This window comes from Oncorhynchus gorbuscha, linkage group LG24 (genome assembly GCF_021184085.1).
Source record: "Oncorhynchus gorbuscha isolate QuinsamMale2020 ecotype Even-year linkage group LG24, OgorEven_v1.0, whole genome shotgun sequence".
Lineage (NCBI taxonomy): Eukaryota > Metazoa > Chordata > Actinopteri > Salmoniformes > Salmonidae > Oncorhynchus > Oncorhynchus gorbuscha.
In genome coordinates this window covers 64,736,296-64,758,489 of record NC_060196.1, presented here as the reverse complement: position 1 = coordinate 64,758,489, position 22,194 = coordinate 64,736,296, and the positions used below count along the sequence as shown (strand labels likewise).

At 43.8% G+C, this 22,194-nt stretch overlaps 1 protein-coding gene across 1 annotated transcript in view; it reads left to right on the top strand.

The window, feature by feature from the left end:
* Positions 1–22,194, top strand: part of LOC124012787 (angiopoietin-2-like) — a 123,260-nt gene that overhangs the window by 8,217 nt on the left and 92,849 nt on the right. The window contains exon 2 of the mRNA XM_046326748.1: positions 21,212–21,367. Within this exon, the coding sequence (XP_046182704.1) occupies positions 21,212–21,367 (156 nt within the window). The remainder of the gene's footprint in view (positions 1–21,211; positions 21,368–22,194) is intronic.

The window sequence follows — 22,194 nt, the reverse complement described above, 5'->3', positions numbered from 1 at the left end:
CGGACCATATTCCTGGTATTCCCTGTATGTCTCTCTTTCCTGACCATATTCCTGGTATTCCCTGTATATCTCTCTCCTGAAAATATTCCTGGTATTCCCTGTATATCTCTCTAAAGACCATATTCCTGGTATTCCCTGTATATCTCTCTCTCCTGTCCGTATTCCTGGTATTCCCTGTATATCTCTCTCCTGACCATATTCCTGGTATTCCCTGTATATCTCTCTCTCCTGTCCGTATTCCTGGTATTCCCTGTATATCTCTCTCCTGACCATATTCCTGGTATTCCCATTATATCTCTCTCTCCTGACCGTTTCCTGGTATTCCCTGTATGTCTCTCTCTCTCCTGACCATATTCCTGGTATTCCCTGTATATCCCTCTCTCCTTAAAAATCTTGGTATTCCCTGTATATCTCTCTTTCCTGACCATATTCCTGGTATTCTCTCCTGACCATATTCCTGGTATTCCCTGTATATCTCTCTCCTGACCATATTCCTGGTATTCCCTGTATATCTCTCTCTCCAGACCATATTCATGGTATTCCCTGTATATCTCTGTCTCCGGACCATATTCCTGGTATTCCCTGTATGTCTCTCTTTCCTGACCATATTCCTGGTATTCCCTGTATATCTCTCTCCGGACCATATTCCTGGTATTCCCTGTATATCTCTCTCTCCAGACCATATTCCTGGTATTCCCTGTATATCTCTCTCTCCAGACCATATTCATGGTATTCCCTGTATATCTCTGTCTCCAGACCATATTCCTGGTATTCCCTGTATCTCTCTCTCCGGACCATATTCCTGCTATTCCCTGTATATCTCTCTCCTGACCATATTCCTGGTATTCCCATTATATCTCTCTCCTGACCGTTTCCTGGTATTCCCTGTATGTCTCTCTCTCTCCTGACCATATTCCTGGTATTCCCATTATATCTCTCTCTCCCCTGACCATATTAATGGTATTCCCATTATATCTCTCTCTCTCCGGACCATATTCCTGGTATTCCCTGTATCTCTCTCTCTCCTGACCATATTCCTGGTATTCCTTGTATCTCTCTCTCCGGACCCTATTCCTGGTATTCCCTGTATATCTCTCTCTCCTGACCATATTCCTGGTATTCCCATTATATCTCTCTCTCCCCTGACCATATTCATGGTATTCCCATTATATCTCTCTCTCTCCGGACCATATTCCTGGTATTCCCTGTATCTCTCTCTCTCTTGACCATATTCCTGGTATTCCCTGTATCTCTCTCTCCGGACCCTATTCCTGGTATTCCCTGTATATCTCTCTCTCCTGACCATATTCCTGGTATTCCCATTATATCTCTCTCTCCTGACCGTTTCCTGGTATTCCCTGTATGTCTCTCTTTCCTGACCATATTCCTGGTATTCCCTGTATATCTCTCTCCTGAAAATATTCCTGGTATTCCCTGTATATCTCTCTAAAGACCATATTCCTGGTATTCCCTGTATATCTCTCTCTCCTGTCCGTATTCCTGGTATTCCCTGTATATCTCTCTCCTGACCATATTCCTGGTATTCCCTGTATATCTCTCTCTCCTGTCCAATATTCCTGGTATTCCCTGTATATCTCTCTCCAGACCATATTCCTGGTATTCCCATTATATCTCTCTCTCCTGACCGTTTCCTGGTATTCCCTGTATGTCTCTCTCTCTCCTGACCATATTCCTGGTATTCCCTGTATATCCCTCTCTCCTGAAAATCTTGGTATTCCCTGTATATCTCTCTTTCCTGACCATATTCCTGGTATTCTCTCCTGACCATATTCCTGGTATTCCCTGTATATCTCTCTCCTGACCATATTCCTGGTATTCCCTGTATATCTCTCTCTCCAGACCATATTCATGGTATTCCCTGTATATCTCTGTCTCCGGACCATATTCCTGGTATTCCCTGTATGTCTCTCTTTCCTGACCATATTCCTGGTATTCCCTGTATATCTCTCTCCGGACCATATTCCTGGTATTCCCTGTATATCTCTCTCTCCAGACCATATTCCTGGTATTCCCTGTATATCCCTCTCTCCCAGACCATATTCATGGTATTCCCTGTATATCTCTGTCTCCAGACCATATTCCTGGTATTCCCTCTCTCTCTCCGGACCATATTCCTGCTATTCCCTGTATATCTCTCTCCTGACCATATTCCTGGTATTCCCATTATATCTCTCTCCTGACCGTTTCCTGGTATTCCCTGTATGTCTCTCTCTCTCCTGACCATATTCCTGGTATTCCCATTATATCTCTCTCTCCCTGACCATATTAATGGTATTCCCATTATATCTCTCTCTCTCGGACCATATTCCTGGTATTCCCTGTATCTCTCTCTCTCCTGACCATATTCCTGGTATTCCTTGTATCTCTCTCTCCGGACCCTATTCCTGGTATTCCCTGTATATCTCTCTCTGACCATATTCCTGGTATTCCCATTATATCTCTCTCTCCTGACCGTTTCCTGGTATTCCCTGTATGTCTCTCTCTCTCCTGACCATATTCCTGGCATTCCCTGTATATCCCTCTCTCCTTAAAAATCTTGGTATTCCCTGTATATCTCTCTTTCCTTACCATATTCCTGGTATTCTCTCCTGACCATATTCCTGGTATTCCCTGTATATCTCTCTCTCCTTAAAAATCCTGGTATTCCCTGTATCTCTTTCTTTCCTGACCATATTCCTGGTATTCCCTGTATATCTCTCTCTCTCCGGACCATATTCCTGGTATTCCCTGTATATCTCTCTCCGGACCATATTCCTGGTATTCCCTGTATATCTCTCTCCGGACCATATTCCTGGTATTCCCTGTATGTCTCTCTTTCCTGACCATATTCCTGGTATTCCCTGTATATCTCTCTCTCCTGACAATATTCCTGGTATTCCCTGTATATCTCTCTCCAGACCATATTCCTGGTATTCCCTGTATATCTCTCTCCGGACCATATTCCTGGTATTCCCTGTATGTCTCTCTTTCCTGACCATATTCCTGGTATTCCCTGTATATCTCTCTCTCCTGACAATATTCCTGGTATTCCCTGTATATCTCTCTCCAGACCATATTCCTGGTATTCCCTGTATATATCTCTCTCCTATCCGTATTCCTGGTATTCCCTGTATATCTCTCTCCTGACCATATTCCTGGTATTCCCTGTATATCTCTCTCTCCTGTCCGTATTCCTGGTATTCCCTGTATATCTCTCTCCTGACCATATTCCTGGTATTCCCATTATATCTCTCTCTCCTGACCGTTTCCTGGTATTCCCTGTATGTCTCTCTCTCTCCTGACCATATTCCTGGTATTCCCTGTATATCCCTCTCTCCTTAAAAATCTTGGTATTCCCTGTATATCTCTCTTTCCTGACCATATTCCTGGTATTCTCTCCTGACCATATTCCTGGTATTCCCTGTATATCTCTCTCCTGACCATATTCCTGGTATTCCTTGTATATCTCTCTCTCCAGACCATATTCCTGGTATTCCCTGTATATGTCTCTCTCCGTACCATATTCCTGATATTCCCTGTATATCTCTCTCCTGACCATATTCCTGGTATTCCTGTATATCTCTCTCCAGACCATATTCATGGTATTCCCTGTATATCTCTGTCTCCAGACCATATTCCTGGTATTCCCTGTATCTCTCTCTCCGGACCATATTCCTGCTATTCCCTGTATATCTCTCTCCTGACCATATTCCTGGTATTCCCATTATATCTCTCTCCTGACCATTTCCTGGTATTCCCTGTATGTCTCTCTCTCTCCTGACCATATTCCTGGTATTCCCATTATATCTCTCTCTCCCTGACCATATTCATGGTATTCCCATTATATCTCTCTCTCTCCGGACCATATTCCTGGTATTCCCTGTATCTCTCTCTCTCCTGACCATATTCCTGGTATTCCCTGTATCTCTCTCTCCGGACCCTATTCCTGGTATTCCCTGTATATCTCTCTCTCCTGACCATATTCCTGGTATTCCCATTATATCTCTCTCTCCTGACCGTTTCCTGGTATTCCCTGTATGTCTCTCTCTCTCCTGACCATATTCCTGGTATTCCCATTATATCTCTCTCTCCCCTGACCATATTCATGGTATTCCCATTATATCTCTCTCTCTCCGGACCATATTCCTGGTATTCCCTGTATCTCTCTCTCTCTTGACCATATTCCTGGTATTCCCTGTATCTCTCTCTCCGGACCCTATTCCTGGTATTCCCTGTATATCTCTCTCTCCTGACCATATTCCTGGTATTCCCATTATATCTCTCTCTCCTGACCGTTTCCTGGTATTCCCTGTATGTCTCTCTCTCTCTGACCATATTCCTGGCATTCCCTGTATATCCCTCTCTCCCTTAAAAATCTTGGTATTCCCTGTATATCTCTCTTTCCTGACCATATTCCTGGTATTCTCTCTGACCATATTCCTGGTATTCCCTGTATATCTCTCTCTCGTTAAAAATCCTGGTATTCCCTGTATCTCTCTCTCTCCTGACCATATTCCTGGTATTCCCTGTATGTCTCTCTTTCCTGACCATATTCCTGGTATTCCCTGTATATCTCTCTCTCTCCGGACCATATTCCTGGTATTCCCTGTATATCTCTCTCCGGACCATATTCCTGGTATTCCCTGTATATCTCTCTCCGGACCATATTCCTGGTATTCCCTGTATATCTCTCTCCGGACCATATTCCTGGTATTCCCTGTATGTCTCTCTTTCCTGACCATATTCCTGGTATTCCCTGTATATCTCTCCTGAAAATATTCCTGGTATTCCCTGTATATCTCTCTAAAGACCATATTCCTGGTATTCCCTGTATATCTCTCTCTCCTGTCCGTATTCCTGGTATTCCCTGTATATCTCTCTCCTGACCATATTCCTGGTATTCCCTGTATATCTCTCTCTCCTGTCCGTATTCCTGGTATTCCCTGTATATCTCTCTCCTGACCATATTCCTGGTATTCCCATTATATCTCTCTCTCCTGACCGTTTCCTGGTATTCCCTGTATGTCTCTCTCTCTCCTGACCATATTCCTGGTATTCCCTGTATATCCCTCTCTCCTTAAAAATCTTGGTATTCCCTGTATATCTCTCTTTCCTGACCATATTCCTGGTATTCTCTCCTGACCATATTCCTGGTATTCCCTGTATATCTCTCTCCTGACCATATTCCTGGTATTCCCTGTATATCTCTCTCTCCAGACCATATTCATGGTATTCCCTGTATATCTCTGTCTCCGGACCATATTCCTGGTATTCCCTGTATGTCTCTCTTTCCTGACCATATTCCTGGTATTCCCTGTATATCTCTCTCCGGACCATATTCCTGGTATTCCCTGTATATCTCTCTCTCCAGACCATATTCCTGGTATTCCCTGTATATCTCTCTCTCCAGACCATATTCATGGTATTCCCTGTATATCTCTGTCTCCAGACCATATTCCTGGTATTCCCTGTATCTCTCTCTCCGGACCATATTCCTGCTATTCCCTGTATATCTCTCTCCTGACCATATTCCTGGTATTCCCATTATATCTCTCTCCTGACCATTTCCTGGTATTCCCTGTATGTCTCTCTCTCTCCTGACCATATTCCTGGTATTCCCATTATATCTCTCTCTCCCTGACCATATTCCTGGTATTCCCATTATATCTCTCTCTCTCCGGACCATATTCCTGGTATTCCCTGTATCTCTCTCTCTCCTGACCATATTCCTGGTATTCCTTGTATCTCTCTCTCCGGACCCTATTCCTGGTATTCCCTGTATATCTCTCTCTCCTGACCATATTCCTGGTATTCCCATTATATCTCTCTCTCCTGACCGTTTCCTGGTATTCCCTGTATGTCTCTCTCTCTCCTGACCATATTCCTGGCATTCCCTGTATATCCCTCTCTCCTTAAAAATCTTGGTATTCCCTGTATATCTCTCTTTCCTTACCATATTCCTGGTATTCTCTCCTGACCATATTCCTGGTATTCCATGTATATCTCTCTCTCCTTAAAAATCCTGGTATTCCCTGTATCTCTTTCTTTCCTGACCATATTCCTGGTATTCCCTGTATATCTCTCTCTCTCCGGACCATATTCCTGGTATTCCCTGTATATCTCTCTCCGGACCATATTCCTGGTATTCCCTGTATATCTCTCTCCGGACCATATTCCTGGTATTCCCTGTATGTCTCTCTTTCCTGACCATATTCCTGGTATTCCCTGTATATCTCTCTCTCCTGACAATATTCCTGGTATTCCCTGTATATCTCTCTCCAGACCATATTCCTGGTATTCCCTGTATATCTCTCTCCGGACCATATTCCTGGTATTCCCTGTATGTCTCTCTTTCCTGACCATATTCCTGGTATTCCCTGTATATCTCTCTCTCCGGACCATATTCCTGGTATTCCCTGTATATCTCTCTCCAGACCATATTCCTGGTATTCCCTGTATATATCTCTCTCCTATCCATATTCCTGGTATTCCCTGTATATCTCTCTCTGACCATATTCCTGGTATTCCCTGTATATCTCTCTCTCCTGACCGTATTCCTGGTATTCCCTGTATATCTCTCTCCTGACCATATTCCTGGTATTCCCATTATATCTCTCTCTCTGACCGTTTCCTGGTATTCCCTGTATGTCTCTCTCTCTCTGACCATATTCCTGGTATTCCCTGTATATCCCTCTCTCCTTAAAAATCTTGGTATTCCCTGTATATCTCTCTTTCCTGACCATATTCCTGGTATTCTCTCCTGACCATATTCCTGGTATTCCCTGTATATCTCTCTCTGACCATATTCCTGGTATTCCTTGTATATCTCTCTCTCAGACCATATTCCTGGTATTCCCTGTATATGTCTCTCTCCCTGACCATATTCCTGGTATTCCCTGTATATCTCTCTCCTGACCATATTCCTGGTATTCCCTGTATATCTCTCTCTCCAGACCATATTCATGGTATTCCCTGTATATCTCTGTCTCCAGACCATATTCCTGGTATTCCCTGTATATCTCTCTCCTGACCATATTCCTGGTATTCCCATTATATCTCTCTCCTGACCGTTTCCTGGTATTCCCTGTATGTCTCTCTCTCTCCTGACCATATTCCTGGTATTCCCATTATATCTCTCTCTCCCCTGACCATATTCATGGTATTCCCATTATATCTCTCTCTCTCCGGACCATATTCCTGGTATTCCCTGTATCTCTCTCTCTCCTGACCATATTCCTGGTATTCCCTGTATCTCTCTCTCCGGACCATATTCCTGGTATTCCCTGTATATCTCTCTCTCCTGACCATATTCCTGGTATTCCCATTATATCTCTCTCTCCTGACCATTTCCTGGTATTCCCTGTATGTCTCTCTCTCTCCTGACCATATTCCTGGTATTCCCTGTATATCCTCTCTCCTTAAAAATCTTGGTATTCCTGTATATCTCCTTTCCTGACCATATTCCTGGTATTCTCTCCTGACCATATTCCTGGTATTCCCTGTATATCTCTCTCTCCCTTAAAAATCCTGGTATTCCCTGTATCTCTCTCTCTCTGACCATATTCCTGGTATTCCCTGTATGTCTCTCTTTCCTGACCATATTCCTGGTATTCCCTGTATATCTCTCTCTCCGGACCATATTCCTGGTATTCCCTGTATATCTCTCTCCGACCATATTCCTGGTATTCCCTGTATATCTCTCTCCGACCATATTCCTGGTATTCCCTGTATGTCTCTCTTTCCTGACCATATTCCTGGTATTCCCTGTATATCTCTCTCTCCTGACAATATTCCTGGTATTCCCTGTATATCTCTCTCTCCTGACCATATTCCTGGTATTCCCTGTATATCTCTCTCCGGACCATATTCCTGGTATTCCCTGTATGTCTCTCTTTCCTGACCATATTCCTGGTATTCCCTGTATATCTCTCTCTCCTGACCATATTCCTGGTATTCCCTGTATATCTCTCTCCGGACCATATTCCTGGTATTCCCTGTATGTCTCTCTTTCCTGACCATATTCCTGGTATTCCCTGTATATCTCTCTCCTGACAATATTCCTGGTATTCCCTGTATATCTCTCTCCAGACCATATTCCTGGTATTCCCTGTATATCTCTCTCTCCTGACCATATTCCTGGTATTCCCTGTATATCTCTCTCCTGACCATATTCCTGGTATTCCCTGTATATCTCTCTCTCTCCTGACCATATTCCTGGTATTCCCTGTATATCTCTCTCCTGACCATATTCCTGGTATTCCCTGTATATCTCTCTCTCCAGACCATATTCATGGTATTCCCTGTATATCTGTCTCTCCAGACCATATTCCTGGTATTCCCTGTATATCTCTCTCTCCTGACCATATTCCTGGTATTCCCTGTATATCTCTCTCTCTGACCATATTCCTGTATATTCCCCTGTATTCCTGGTATCTCTCTCCAGACCATATTCCTGGTATTCCCTGTATATCTCTCTCCTCTCCATATTCCTGGTATTCCCTGTATATCTTTCTTTCCTGACCATATTCCTGGTATTCCCTGTATATCTCTCTCTCCGGACCATATTCCTGGTATTCCCTGTATATCTCTCTCCTGACCATATTCCTGGTATTCCCTGTATATCTCTCTCCCGGACCATATTCCTGGTATTCCCTGTATGTCTCTCTCTCCTGACCATATTCCTGGTATTCCCTGTATATCTCTCTCTCCTGACAATATTCCTGGTATTCCCTGTATATCTCTCTCCAGACCATATTCCTGGTATTCCCTGTATATCTCTCTCCGGACCATATTCCTGGTATTCCCTGTATGTCTCTCTTTCCTGACCATATTCCTGGTATTCCCTGTATATCTCTCTCTCCTGACAATATTCCTGGTATTCCCTGTATATCTCTCTCCAGACCATATTCCTGGTATTCCCTGTATATCTCTCTCTCCTATCCGTATTCCTGGTATTCCCTGTATATCTCTCTCCTGACCATATTCCTGGTATTCCCTGTATATCTCTCTCTCCTGTCCGTATTCCTGGTATTCCCTGTATATCTCTCTCCTGACCATATTCCTGGTATTCCCATTATATCTCTCTCTCCTGACCGTTTCCTGGTATTCCCTGTATGTCTCTCTCTCTCCTGACCATATTCCTGGTATTCCCTGTATATCCCTCTCTCCTTAAAAATCTTGGTATTCCCTGTATATCTCTCTTTCCTGACCATATTCCTGGTATTCTCTCCTGACCATATTCCTGGTATTCCCTGTATATCTCTCTCCTGACCATATTCCTGGTATTCCTTGTATATCTCTCTCTCCAGACCATATTCCTGGTATTCCCTGTATATCTCTCTCCGACCATATTCCTGATATTCCCTGTATATCTCTCTCCTGACCATATTCCTGGTATTCCCTGTATATCTCTCTCTCCAGACCATATTCATGGTATTCCCTGTATATCTCTGTCTCCAGACCATATTCCTGGTATTCCCTGTATATCTCTCTCCTGACCATATTCCTGGTATTCCCATTATATCTCTCTCCTGACCGTTTCCTGGTATTCCCTGTATGTCTCTCTCTCTCCTGACCATATTCCTGGTATTCCCATTATATCTCTCTCTCCCCTGACCATATTCATGGTATTCCCATTATATCTCTCTCTCTCCGGACCATATTCCTGGTATTCCCTGTATCTCTCTCTCTCCTGACCATATTCCTGGTATTCCCTGTATCTCTCTCTCCGGACCCTATTCCTGGTATTCCCTGTATATCTCTCTCTCCTGACCATATTCCTGGTATTCCCATTATATCTCTCTCTCTGACCGTTTCCTGGTATTCCCTGTATGTCTCTCTCTCTCCTGACCATATTCCTGGTATTCCCTGTATATCCTCTCTCCTTAAAAATCTTGGTATTCCCTGTATATCTCTCTTTCCTGACCATATTCCTGGTATTCTCTCCTGACCATATTCCTGGTATTCCCTGTATATCTCTCTCTCCTTAAAAATCCTGGTATTCCCTGTATCTCTCTCTCTCCTGACCATATTCCTGGTATTCCCTGTATGTCTCTCTTTCCTGACCATATTCCTGGTATTCCCTGTATATCTCTCTCTCGGACCATATTCCTGGTATTCCCTGTATATCTCTCTCCGGACCATATTCCTGGTATTCCCTGTATATCTCTCTCCTGACCATATTCCTGGTATTCCCTGTATGTCTCTCTTTCCTGACCATATTCCTGGTATTCCCTGTATACTCTCTCTCCTGACAATATTCCTGGTATTCCCTGTATATCTCTCTCCAGACCATATTCCTGGTATTCCCTGTATATCTCTCTCCGGACCATATTCCTGGTATTCCCTGTATGTCTCTCTTTCCTGACCATATTCCTGCTATTCCCTGTATATCTCTCTCCTGACCATATTCCTGGTATTCCCTGTATATCTCTCTCCGGACCATATTCCTGGTATTCCCTGTATGTCTCTCTTTCCTGACCATATTCCTGGTATTCCCTGTATATCTCTCTCCTGACAATATTCCTGGTATTCCCTGTATATCTCTCTCAGACCATATTCCTGGTATTCCCTGTATATCTCTCTCTCTGTCCGTATTCCTGGTATTCCCTGTATATCTCTCTCCTGACCATATTCCTGGTATTCCCTGTATATCTCTCTCTCTGTCCGTATTCCTGGTATTCCCTGTATATCTCTCTCCTGACCATATTCCTGGTATTCCCTGTATATCTCTCTCTCCAGACCATATTCATGGTATTCCCTGTACATCTGTCTCTCCAGACCATATTCCTGGTATTCCCTGTATATCTCTCTCTCCGGACCATATTCCTGGTGTTCCCTGTATATCTCTCTCCTGACCATATTCCTGGTATTCCCTGTATATCTCTCTCTCCAGACCATATTCTTGGTATTCCCTGTATATCTCTCTCTCCTGACAATATTCCTGGTATTCCCTGTATATCTCTCTCCAGACCATATTCCTGGTATTCCCTGTATATCTCTCTCTCCAGACCATATTCATGGTATTCCCTGTATCTCTCTCCAGACCATATTCCTGGTATTCCCTGTATATCTCTCTCTCCGGACCATATTCCTGTTGTTCCCTGTATATCTCTCTCCTGACCATATTCCTGGTATTCCCTGTATATGTCTCTCTCCGGACCATATTCCTGGTATTCCCTGTATATCTCTCTCCTGACCATATTCCTGGTATTCCCTGTATATCTCTCTCTCCAGACCATATTCATGGTATTCCCTGTATATCTCTGTCTCCAGACCATATTCCTGGTATTCCCTGTATCTCTCTCTCCGGACCATATTCCTGCTATTCCCTGTATATCTCTCTCCTGACCATATTCCTGGTATTCCCATTATATCTCTCTCCTGACCGTTTCCTGGTATTCCCTGTATGTCTCTCTCTCTCCTGACCATATTCCTGGTATTCCCATTATATCTCTCTCTCCCCTGACCATATTAATGGTATTCCCATTATATCTCTCTCTCTCCGGACCATATTCCTGGTATTCCCTGTATCTCTCTCTCTCCTGACCATATTCCTGGTATTCCTTGTATCTCTCTCTCCGGACCCTATTCCTGGTATTCCCTGTATATCTCTCTCTCCTGACCATATTCCTGGTATTCCCATTATATCTCTCTCTCCTGACCGTTTCCTGGTATTCCCTGTATGTCTCTCTCTCTCCTGACCATATTCCTGGCATTCCCTGTATATCCCTCTCTCCTTAAAAATCTTGGTATTCCCTGTATATCTCTCTTTCCTTACCATATTCCTGGTATTCTCTCCTGACCATATTCCTGGTATTCCCTGTATATCTCTCTCTCCTTAAAAATCCTGGTATTCCCTGTATCTCTTTCTTTCCTGACCATATTCCTGGTATTCCCTGTATATCTCTCTCTCCGGACCATATTCCTGGTATTCCCTGTATATCTCTCTCCGGACCATATTCCTGGTATTCCCTGTATATCTCTCTCCGGACCATATTCCTGGTATTCCCTGTATGTCTCTCTTTCCTGACCATATTCCTGGTATTCCCTGTATATCTCTCTCTCCTGACAATATTCCTGGTATTCCCTGTATATCTCTCTCCAGACCATATTCCTGGTATTCCCTGTATATCTCTCTCCGGACCATATTCCTGGTATTCCCTGTATGTCTCTCTTTTCCTGACCATATTTCTGGTATTCCCTGTATATCTCTCTCTCCTGACAATATTCCTGGTATTCCCTGTATATCTCTCTCCAGACCATATTCCTGGTATTCCCTGTATATATCTCTCTCCTATCCGTATTCCTGGTATTCCCTGTATATCTCTCTCCTGACCATATTCCTGGTATTCCCTGTATATCTCTCTCTCCTGTCCGTATTCCTGGTATTCCCTGTATATCTCTCTCCTGACCATATTCCTGGTATTCCCATTATATCTCTCTCTCCTGACCGTTTCCTGGTATTCCCTGTATGTCTCTCTCTCTCCTGACCATATTCCTGGTATTCCCTGTATATCCCTCTCTCCTTAAAAATCTTGGTATTCCCTGTATATCTCTCTTTCCTGACCATATTCCTGGTATTCTCTCCTGACCATATTCCTGGTATTCCCTGTATATCTCTCTCCTGACCATATTCCTGGTATTCCTTGTATATCTCTCTCTCCAGACCATATTCCTGGTATTCCCTGTATATGTCTCTCTCCGTACCATATTCCTGATATTCCCTGTATATCTCTCTCCTGACCATATTCCTGGTATTCCCTGTATATCTCTCTCTCCAGACCATATTCATGGTATTCCCTGTATATCTCTGTCTCCAGACCATATTCCTGGTATTCCCTGTATCTCTCTCTCCGGACCATATTCCTGCTATTCCCTGTATATCTCTCTCCTGACCATATTCCTGGTATTCCCATTATATCTCTCTCCTGACCGTTTCCTGGTATTCCCTGTATGTCTCTCTCTCTCCTGACCATATTCCTGGTATTCCCATTATATCTCTCTCTCCCCTGACCATATTCATGGTATTCCCATTATATCTCTCTCTCTCCGGACCATATTCCTGGTATTCCCTGTATCTCTCTCTCTCCTGACCATATTCCTGGTATTCCCTGTATCTCTCTCTCCGGACCCTATTCCTGGTATTCCCTGTATATCTCTCTCTCCTGACCATATTCCTGGTATTCCCATTATATCTCTCTCTCCTGACCGTTTCCTGGTATTCCCTGTATGTCTCTCTCTCTCCTGACCATATTCCTGGTATTCCCTGCATATCACTCTCTCCTTAAAAATCTTGGTATTCCCTGTATATCTCTCTTTCCTGACCATATTCCTGGTATTCTCTCCTGACCATATTCCTGGTATTCCCTGTATATCTCTCTCTCCTTAAAAATCCTGGTATTCCCTGTATCTCTCTCTCTCCTGACCATATTCCTGGTATTCCCTGTATGTCTCTCTTTCCTGACCATATTCCTGGTATTCCCTGTATATCTCTCTCTCCGGACCATATTCCTGGTATTCCCTGTATATCTCTCTCCGGACCATATTCCTGGTATTCCCTGTATATCTCTCTCCGGACCATATTCCTGGTATTCCCTGTATGTCTCTCTTTCCTGACCATATTCCTGGTATTCCCTGTATATCTCTCTCTCCTGACAATATTCCTGGTATTCCCTGTATATCTCTCTCCAGACCATATTCCTGGTATTCCCTGTATATCTCTCTCCGGACCATATTCCTGGTATTCCCTGTATGTCTCTCTTTCCTGACCATATTCCTGCTATTCCCTGTATATCTCTCTCTCCTGACCATATTCCTGGTATTCCCTGTATATCTCTCTCCGGACCATATTCCTGGTATTCCCTGTATGTCTCTCTTTCCTGACCATATTCCTGGTATTCCCTGTATATCTCTCTCCTGACAATATTCCTGGTATTCCCTGTATATCTCTCTCCAGACCATATTCCTGGTATTCCCTGTATATCTCTCTCTCCTGTCCGTATTCCTGGTATTCCCTGTATATCTCTCTCCTGACCATATTCCTGGTATTCCCTGTATATCTCTCTCTCTCCTGTCCGTATTCCTGGTATTCCCTGTATATCTCTCTCCTGACCATATTCCTGGTATTCCCTGTATATCTCTCTCTCCAGACCATATTCATGGTATTCCCTGTACATCTGTCTCTCCAGACCTTATTCCTGGTATTCCCTGTATATCTCTCTCTCCGGACCATATTCCTGGTGTTCCCTGTATATCTCTCTCCTGACCATATTCCTGGTATTCCCTGTATATCTCTCTCTCCAGACCATATTCTTGGTATTCCCTGTATATCTCTCTCTCCTGACAATATTCCTGGTATTCCCTGTATATCTCTCTCCAGACCATATTCCTGGTATTCCCTGTATATCTCTCTCTCCAGACCATATTCATGGTATTCCCTGTACATCTGTCTCTCCAGACCTTATTCCTGGTATTCCCTGTATATCTCTCTCTCCGGACCATATTCCTGTTGTTCCCTGTATATCTCTCTCCTGACCATATTCCTGGTATTCCCTGTATATGTCTCTCTCCGGACCATATTCCTGGTATTCCCTGTATATCTCTCTCCTGACCATATTCCTGGTATTCCCTGTATATCTCTCTCTCCAGACCATATTCATGGTATTCCCTGTATATCTCTGTCTCCAGACCATATTCCTGGTATTCCCTGTATCTCTCTCTCCGGACCATATTCCTGCTATTCCCTGTATATCTCTCTCCTGACCATATTCCTGGTATTCCCATTATATCTCTCTCCTGACCGTTTCCTGGTATTCCCTGTATGTCTCTCTCTCCTGACCATATTCCTGGTATTCCCATTATATCTCTCTCTCCCCTGACCATATTCATGGTATTCCCATTATATCTCTCTCTCTCCGGACCATATTCCTGGTATTCCCTGTATCTCTCTCTCTCCTGACCATATTCCTGGTATTCCCTGTATCTCTCTCTCCGGACCCTATTCCTGGTATTCCCTGTATATCTCTCTCTCCTGACCATATTCCTGGTATTCCCATTATATCTCTCTCTCCTGACCGTTTCCTGGTATTCCCTGTATATCTCTCTCTCCTGACCATATTCCTGGTATTCCCATTATATCTCTCTCTCCTGACCGTTTCCTGGTATTCCCTGTATGTCTCTCTCTCTCCTGACCATATTCCTGGTATTCCCTGCATATCCCTCTCTCCTTAAAAATCTTGGTATTCCCTGTATATCTCTCTTTCCTGACCATATTCCTGGTATTCTCTCCTGACCATATTCCTGGTATTCCCTGTATATCTCTCTCTCCTTAAAAATCCTGGTATTCCCTGTATCTCTCTCTCTCCTGACCATATTCCTGGTATTCCCTGTATGTCTCTCTTTCCTGACCATATTCCTGGTATTCCCTGTATATCTCTCTCTCTCCGGACCATATTCCTGGTATTCCCTGTATATCTCTCTCCAGACCATATTCCTGGTATTCCCTGTATATCTCTCTCCGGACCATATTCCTGGTATTCCCTGTATGTCTCTCTTTCCTGACCATATTCCTGCTATTCCCTGTATATCTCTCTCTCCTGACCATATTCCTGGTATTCCCTGTATATCTCTCTCCGGACCATATTCCTGGTATTCCCTGTATGTCTCTCTTTCCTGACCATATTCCTGGTATTCCCTGTATATCTCTCTCCTGACAATATTCCTGGTATTCCCTGTATATCTCTCTCCAGACCATATTCCTGGTATTCCCTGTATATCTCTCTCTCCTGTCCGTATTCCTGGTATTCCCTGTATATCTCTCTCCTGACCATATTCCTGGTATTCCCTGTATATCTCTCTCTCTCCTGTCCTTATTCCTGGTATTCCCTGTATATCTCTCTCCTGACCATATTCCTGGTATTCCCTGTATATCTCTCTCTCCAGACCATATTCATGGTATTCCCTGTACATCTGTCTCTCCAGACCTTATTCCTGGTATTCCCTGTATATCTCTCTCTCCGGACCATATTCCTGGTGTTCCCTGTATATCTCTCTCCTGACCATATTCCTGGTATTCCCTGTATATCTCTCTCTCCAGACCATATTCATGGTATTCCCTGTATATCTCTGTCTCCAGACCATATTCTTGGTATTCCCTGTATATCTCTCTCTCCTGACAATATTCCTGGTATTCCCTGTATATCTCTCTCCAGACCATATTCCTGGTATTCCCTGTATATCTCTCTCTCCAGACCATATTCATGGTATTCCCTGTACATCTGTCTCTCCAGACCTTATTCCTGGTATTCCCTGTATATCTCTCTCTCCGGACCATATTCCTGGTGTTCCCTGTATATCTCTCTCCTGACCATATTCCTGGTATTCCCTGTATATCTCTCTCCTGACCATATTCCTGGTATTCCCTGTATGTCTCTCTTTCCTGACCATATTCCTGGTATTCCCTGTATATCTCTCTCTCCTGACAATATTCCTGGTATTCCCTGTATATCTCTCTCCAGACCATATTCCTGGTATTCCCTGTATATCTCTCTCCGGACCATATTCCTGTTATTCCCTGTATGTCTCTCTTTCCTGACCATATTCCTGATATTCCCTGTATATCTCTCTCTCCTGACCATATTCCTGTTATTCCCTGTATATCTCTCTCTCCTGACAATATTCCTGGTATTCCCTGTATATCTCTCCAGACCATATTCCTGGTATTCCCTGTATATCTCTCTCTCTCTCTCTCTCTCCGCACCATATTCCTGGTATTCCCTGTATCTCTCTCTCCTGACCATATTCCTGGTATTCCCATTATATCTCTCTCTCCTGACCGTTTCCTGGTATTCCCTGTATGTCTCTCTCTCTCCTGACCATATTACTGGTATTCCCTGTATGTCTCTCTCTCTCCTGACCATATTCATGGTATTCCCATTATATCTCTCTCTCCGGACCATATTCCTGGTATTCCCTGTATCTCACTCTCTCCTGACCATATTCCTGGTATTCCCTGTATGTCTCTCTCCTGACAATATTCCTGGTATTCCCATTATATCTCTCTCTCCAGACCATATTCCTGGTATTCCCTGTATGTCTCTCTCTCTCCTGACCATATTCCTGGTATTCCCTGTATATCCCTCTCTCCTTAAAAATCTTGGTATTCCCTGTATATCTCTCTTTCCTGACCATATTCCTGGTATTCTCTCCTGACCATATTCCTGGTATTCCCAGTATATCTCTCTCTCCTTAAAAATCCTGGTATTCCCTGTATCTCTCTCTCCTGACCATATTCCTGGTATTTCCTGTATGTCTCTCTTTCCTGACCATATTCCTCGTATTCCCTGTATATCGCTCTCCGGACCATATTCCTGGTATTCCCTGTATGTCTCTCTTTCCTGACCATATTCCTGTTATTCCCTTTATATCTCTCTCTCCTGACAATATTCCTGGTATTCCCTGTATATCTCTCTCCAGACCATATTCCTGGTATTCCCTGTATATCTCTCTCTCCTGTCCGTATTCCTGGTATTCCCTGTATATCTCTCTCCTGACCATATTCCTGGTATTCCCTGTATATCTCTCTCTCCTGTCCGTATTCCTGGTATTCCCTGTATATCTCTCTCCTGACCATATTCCTGGTATTCCCTGTATATCTCTCTCTCCAGACCATATTCATGGTATTCCCTGTACATCTCTCTCTCCAGACCATATTCCTGGTATTCCCTGTATATGTCTCTCTCCGGACCATATTCCTGGTATTCCCTGTATATCTCTCTCCTGACCATATTCCTGGTATTCCCTGTATATCTCTCTCTCCAGACCATATTCATGGTATTCCCTGTATATCTCTGTCTCCAGACCATATTCCTGGTATTCCCTGTATCTCTCTCTCCGGACCATATTACTGCTATTCCCTGTATATCACTCTCCTGACCATATTCCTCGTATTCCCATTATATCTCTCTCCTGACCGTTTCTGGGTATTCCCTGTATGTCTCTCTCTCTCCTGACCATATTCCTAGTATTCCCATTATATCTCTCTCTCTCCGGACCATATTCCTGGTATTCCCTGTATCTCTCTCTCTCCTGACCATATTCCTGGTATTCCCTGTATGTCTCTCTCCTGACAATATTCCTGGTATTCCCATTATATCTCTCTCTCCAGACCATATTCCTGGTATTCCCTGTATGTCTCTCTCTCTCCTGACCATATTCCTGGTATTCCCTGTATATCCCTCTCTCCTTAAAAATCTTGGTATTCCCTGTATATCTCTCTTTCCTGACCATATTCCTGGTATTCTCTCCTGACCATATTCCTGGTATTCCCAGTATATCTCTCTCTCCTTAAAAATCCTGGTATTCCCTGTATCTCTCTCTCCTGACCATATTCCTGGTATTTCCTGTATGTCTCTCTTTCCTGACCATATTCCTCGTATTCCCTGTATATCGCTCTCCGGACCATATTCCTGGTATTCCCTGTATGTCTCTCTTTCCTGACCATATTCCTGTTATTCCCTTTATATCTCTCTCCTGACAATATTCCTGGTATTCCCTGTATATCTCTCTCCAGACCATATTCCTGGTATTCCCTGTATATCTCTCTCTCCTGTCCGTATTCCTGGTATTCCCTGTCTATCTCTCTCCTGACCATATTCCTGGTATTCCCTGTATATCTCTCTCTCCTGTCCGTATTCCTGGTATTCCCTGTATATCTCTCTCCTGACCATATTCCTGGTATTCCCTGTATATCTCTCTCTCCAGACCATATTCATGGTATTCCCTGTACATCTCTCTCTCCAGACCATATTCCTGGTATTCCCTGTATATGTCTCTCTCCGGACCATATTCCTGGTATTCCCTGTATATCTCTCTCCTGACCATATTCCTGGTATTCCCTGTATATCTCTCTCTCCAGACCATATTCATGGTATTCCCTGTATATCTCTGTCTCCAGACCATATTCCTGGTATTCCCTGTATCTCTCTCTCCGGACCATATTACTGCTATTCCCTGTATATCACTCTCCTGACCATATTCCTCGTATTCCCATTATATCTCTCTCCTGACCGTTTCCTGGTATTCCCTGTATGTCTCTCTCTCTCCTGACCATATTCCTAGTATTCCCATTATATCTCTCTCTCTCCTGACCATATTCATGGTATTCCCATTATATCTCTCTCTCTCCGGACCATATTCCTGGTATTCCCTGTATCTCTCTCTCTCCTGACCATATTCCTGTTATTCCCTGTATGTCTCTCTCCTGACAATATTCCTGGTATTCCCATTATATCTCTCTCTCCAGACCATATTCCTGGTATTCCCTGTATCTCTCTCTCCGGACCCTATTCCTGGTATTCCCTGTATATCTCTCTCTCCTGACCATATTCCTGGTATTCCCATTATATCTCTCTCTCCTGACCGTTTCCTGGTATTCCCTGTATGTCTCTCTCTCTCCTGACCATATTCCTGGTATTCCCTGTATATCCCTCTCTCCTTAAAAATCTTGGTATTCCCTGTATATCTCTCTTTCCTGACCATATTCCTGGTATTCTCTCCTGACCATATTCCTGGTATTCCCTGTATATCTCTCTCTCCTTAAAAATCCTGGTATTCCCTGTATCTCTCTCTCTCCTGACCATATTCCTGGTATTCCCTGTATGTCTCTCTTTCCTGACCATATTCCTGGTATTCCCTGTATATCTCTCTCTCTCCGGACCATATTCCTGGTATTCCCTGTATATCTCTCTCCGGACCTTATTCCTGGTATTCCCTGTATATCTCTCTCCGGACCATATTCCTGGTATTCCCTGTATGTCTCTCTTTCCTGACCATATTCATGGTATTCCCTGTATATCTCTCTCTCCTGACAATATTCCTGGTATTCCCTGTATATCTCTCTCCAGACCATATTCCTGGTATTCCCTGTATATCTCTCTCTCCTGTCCGTATTCCTGGTATTCCCTGTATATCTCTCTCCTGACCATATTCCTGGTATTCCCTGTATATCTCTCTCTCCAGTCCGTATTCCTGGTATTCCCTGTATATCTCTCTCCTGACAATATTCCTGGTATTCCCTGTATGTCTCTCTTTCCAGACCATATTCCTGGTATTCCCTGTATATCTCTCTCTCCAGACCATATTCATGGTATTCCCTGTACATCTCTCTCTCCAGACCATATTCCTGGTATTCCCTGTATATCTCTCTCTCCGGACCATATTCATGTTATTCCCTGTATATCTCTGTCTCCAGACCATATTCTTGGTATTCCCTGTATATCTCTCTCCTGACCATATTCCTGGTATTCCCTGTATGTCTCTCTTTCCTGACCATATTCCTGGTATTCCCTGTATATCTCTCTCCGGACCATATTCCTGGTATTCCCTGTATGTCTCTCTTTCCTGACCATATTCCTGGTATTCCCTGTATATCTCTCTCTCCTGACCATATTCCTGGCATTCCCTATATATCTCTCTCCAGACCATATTCCTGGTATTCCCTGTATATCTCTCTCTCCTGTCCGTATTCCTGGTATTCCCTGTATATCTCTCTCCTGACCATATTCCTGGTATTCCCTGTATATCTCTCTCTCCAGACCATATTCATGGTATTCCCTGTATATGTCTCTCTCCGGACCATATTCCTGGTGTTCCCTGTATATCTCTCTCCTGACCATATTCCTGGTATTCCCTGTATCTATCTCTCTCTCTCCAGACCATATTCATGGTATTCCCTGTATGTCTCTCTTTCCTGACCATATTCCTGGTATTCCCTGTATATCTCTCTCCGGACCATATTCCTGGTATTCCCTGTATGTCTCTCTTTCCTGACCATATTCTTGGTATTCCCTGTATATCTCTCTCCTCACCATATTCCTGGTATTCCCTGTATATCTCTCTCTCCAGACTATATTCATGGTATTCCCTGTACATCTCTCTCTCCAGACCATATTCCTGGTATCCCCTGTATATCTCTCTCTCCGGACCATATTCATGGTATTCCCTGTATATCTCTGTCTCCAGACCATATTCCTGGTATTCCCTGTATATCTCTCTCCTGACCATATTCCTGGTATTCCCTGTATATCTCTCTCCTGACCATATTCCTGGTATTCCCTGTATATCTCTCTTTCTCTCCTGACCATATTCCTGGTGTTCCCTGTATATCTCCCCCTCTCTCCTGACCATATTCCTGGTATTCCCTGTATTCCAGCTGGAGAGGTCCATCCAGGAGAACCTGCGTTCTGCGATGGAGGAGATGAAGAGGAACGCTGTTCACACCCAGACCGCGGCCATGTTGGAGATTGGGACCAACCTCCTCAGCAAATCAGCTGAGCAGACCCTCAAACTGACAGATGTGGAGACCAAGGTAAGGCAATCAGGTGGACCAGATCTGATCCTCTAACCTCTTGTCCCAGGTGTTTTAGATCAGAACAAGGTGTCTCAGGTGTTTTAGAGCAGACCAAGATGTCCCAGGTGTTTTAGAGCAGACCAAGGTGTCTCAGGTGTCAGGAGTTTTAGAGCAGACCAAGGTGTCCCAGGTGTCAGGTGTTTTAGATCAGACCAAGGTGTTTTAGAGCAGGCCAAGATGTCTCAGGTGTTTTAGAGCAGACCAAGGTGTCTCAGGTGTCAGGAGTTTTAGAGCAGACCAAGGTGTCCCAGGTGTCAGGTGTTTTAGATCAGACCAAGGTGTCCCAGGTGTTTTAGAGCAGACCAAGGTGTCTCAGGTGTCAGGTGTTTTAGATCAGACCAAGGTGTCTCAGGTGTTTTAGAGCAGACCAATGTGTCTCAGGTGTTTTAGAGCAGACCAAGGTGTCCCAGGTGTTTTAGAGCAGACCAAGGTGTCTCAGGTGTTTTAGATCAGACCAAGGTGTCCCATGTGTTTTAGATTAGTTGTCCCTGGTGTGATTTATTGATTAGGCCAGTTGTCCCTGGTGTGATTAATTGATTAGGCCAGTTGTCCCTGGTGTGATTTATTGATTAGGCCAGTTGTCCCCGGTGTGATTAATTGATTAGGCCAGTTGTCCCTGGTGTGATTCATTGATTAGGCCAGTTGTCCCTGGTGTGATTTATTGATTAGGCCAGTTGTCCCTGGTGTGATTAATTGATTAGGCCAGTTGTCCCTGATGTGATTAATTGATTATTCCAGTTGTCCCTGGTGTGATTCATTGATTAGGCCAGTTGTCCCTGGTGTGA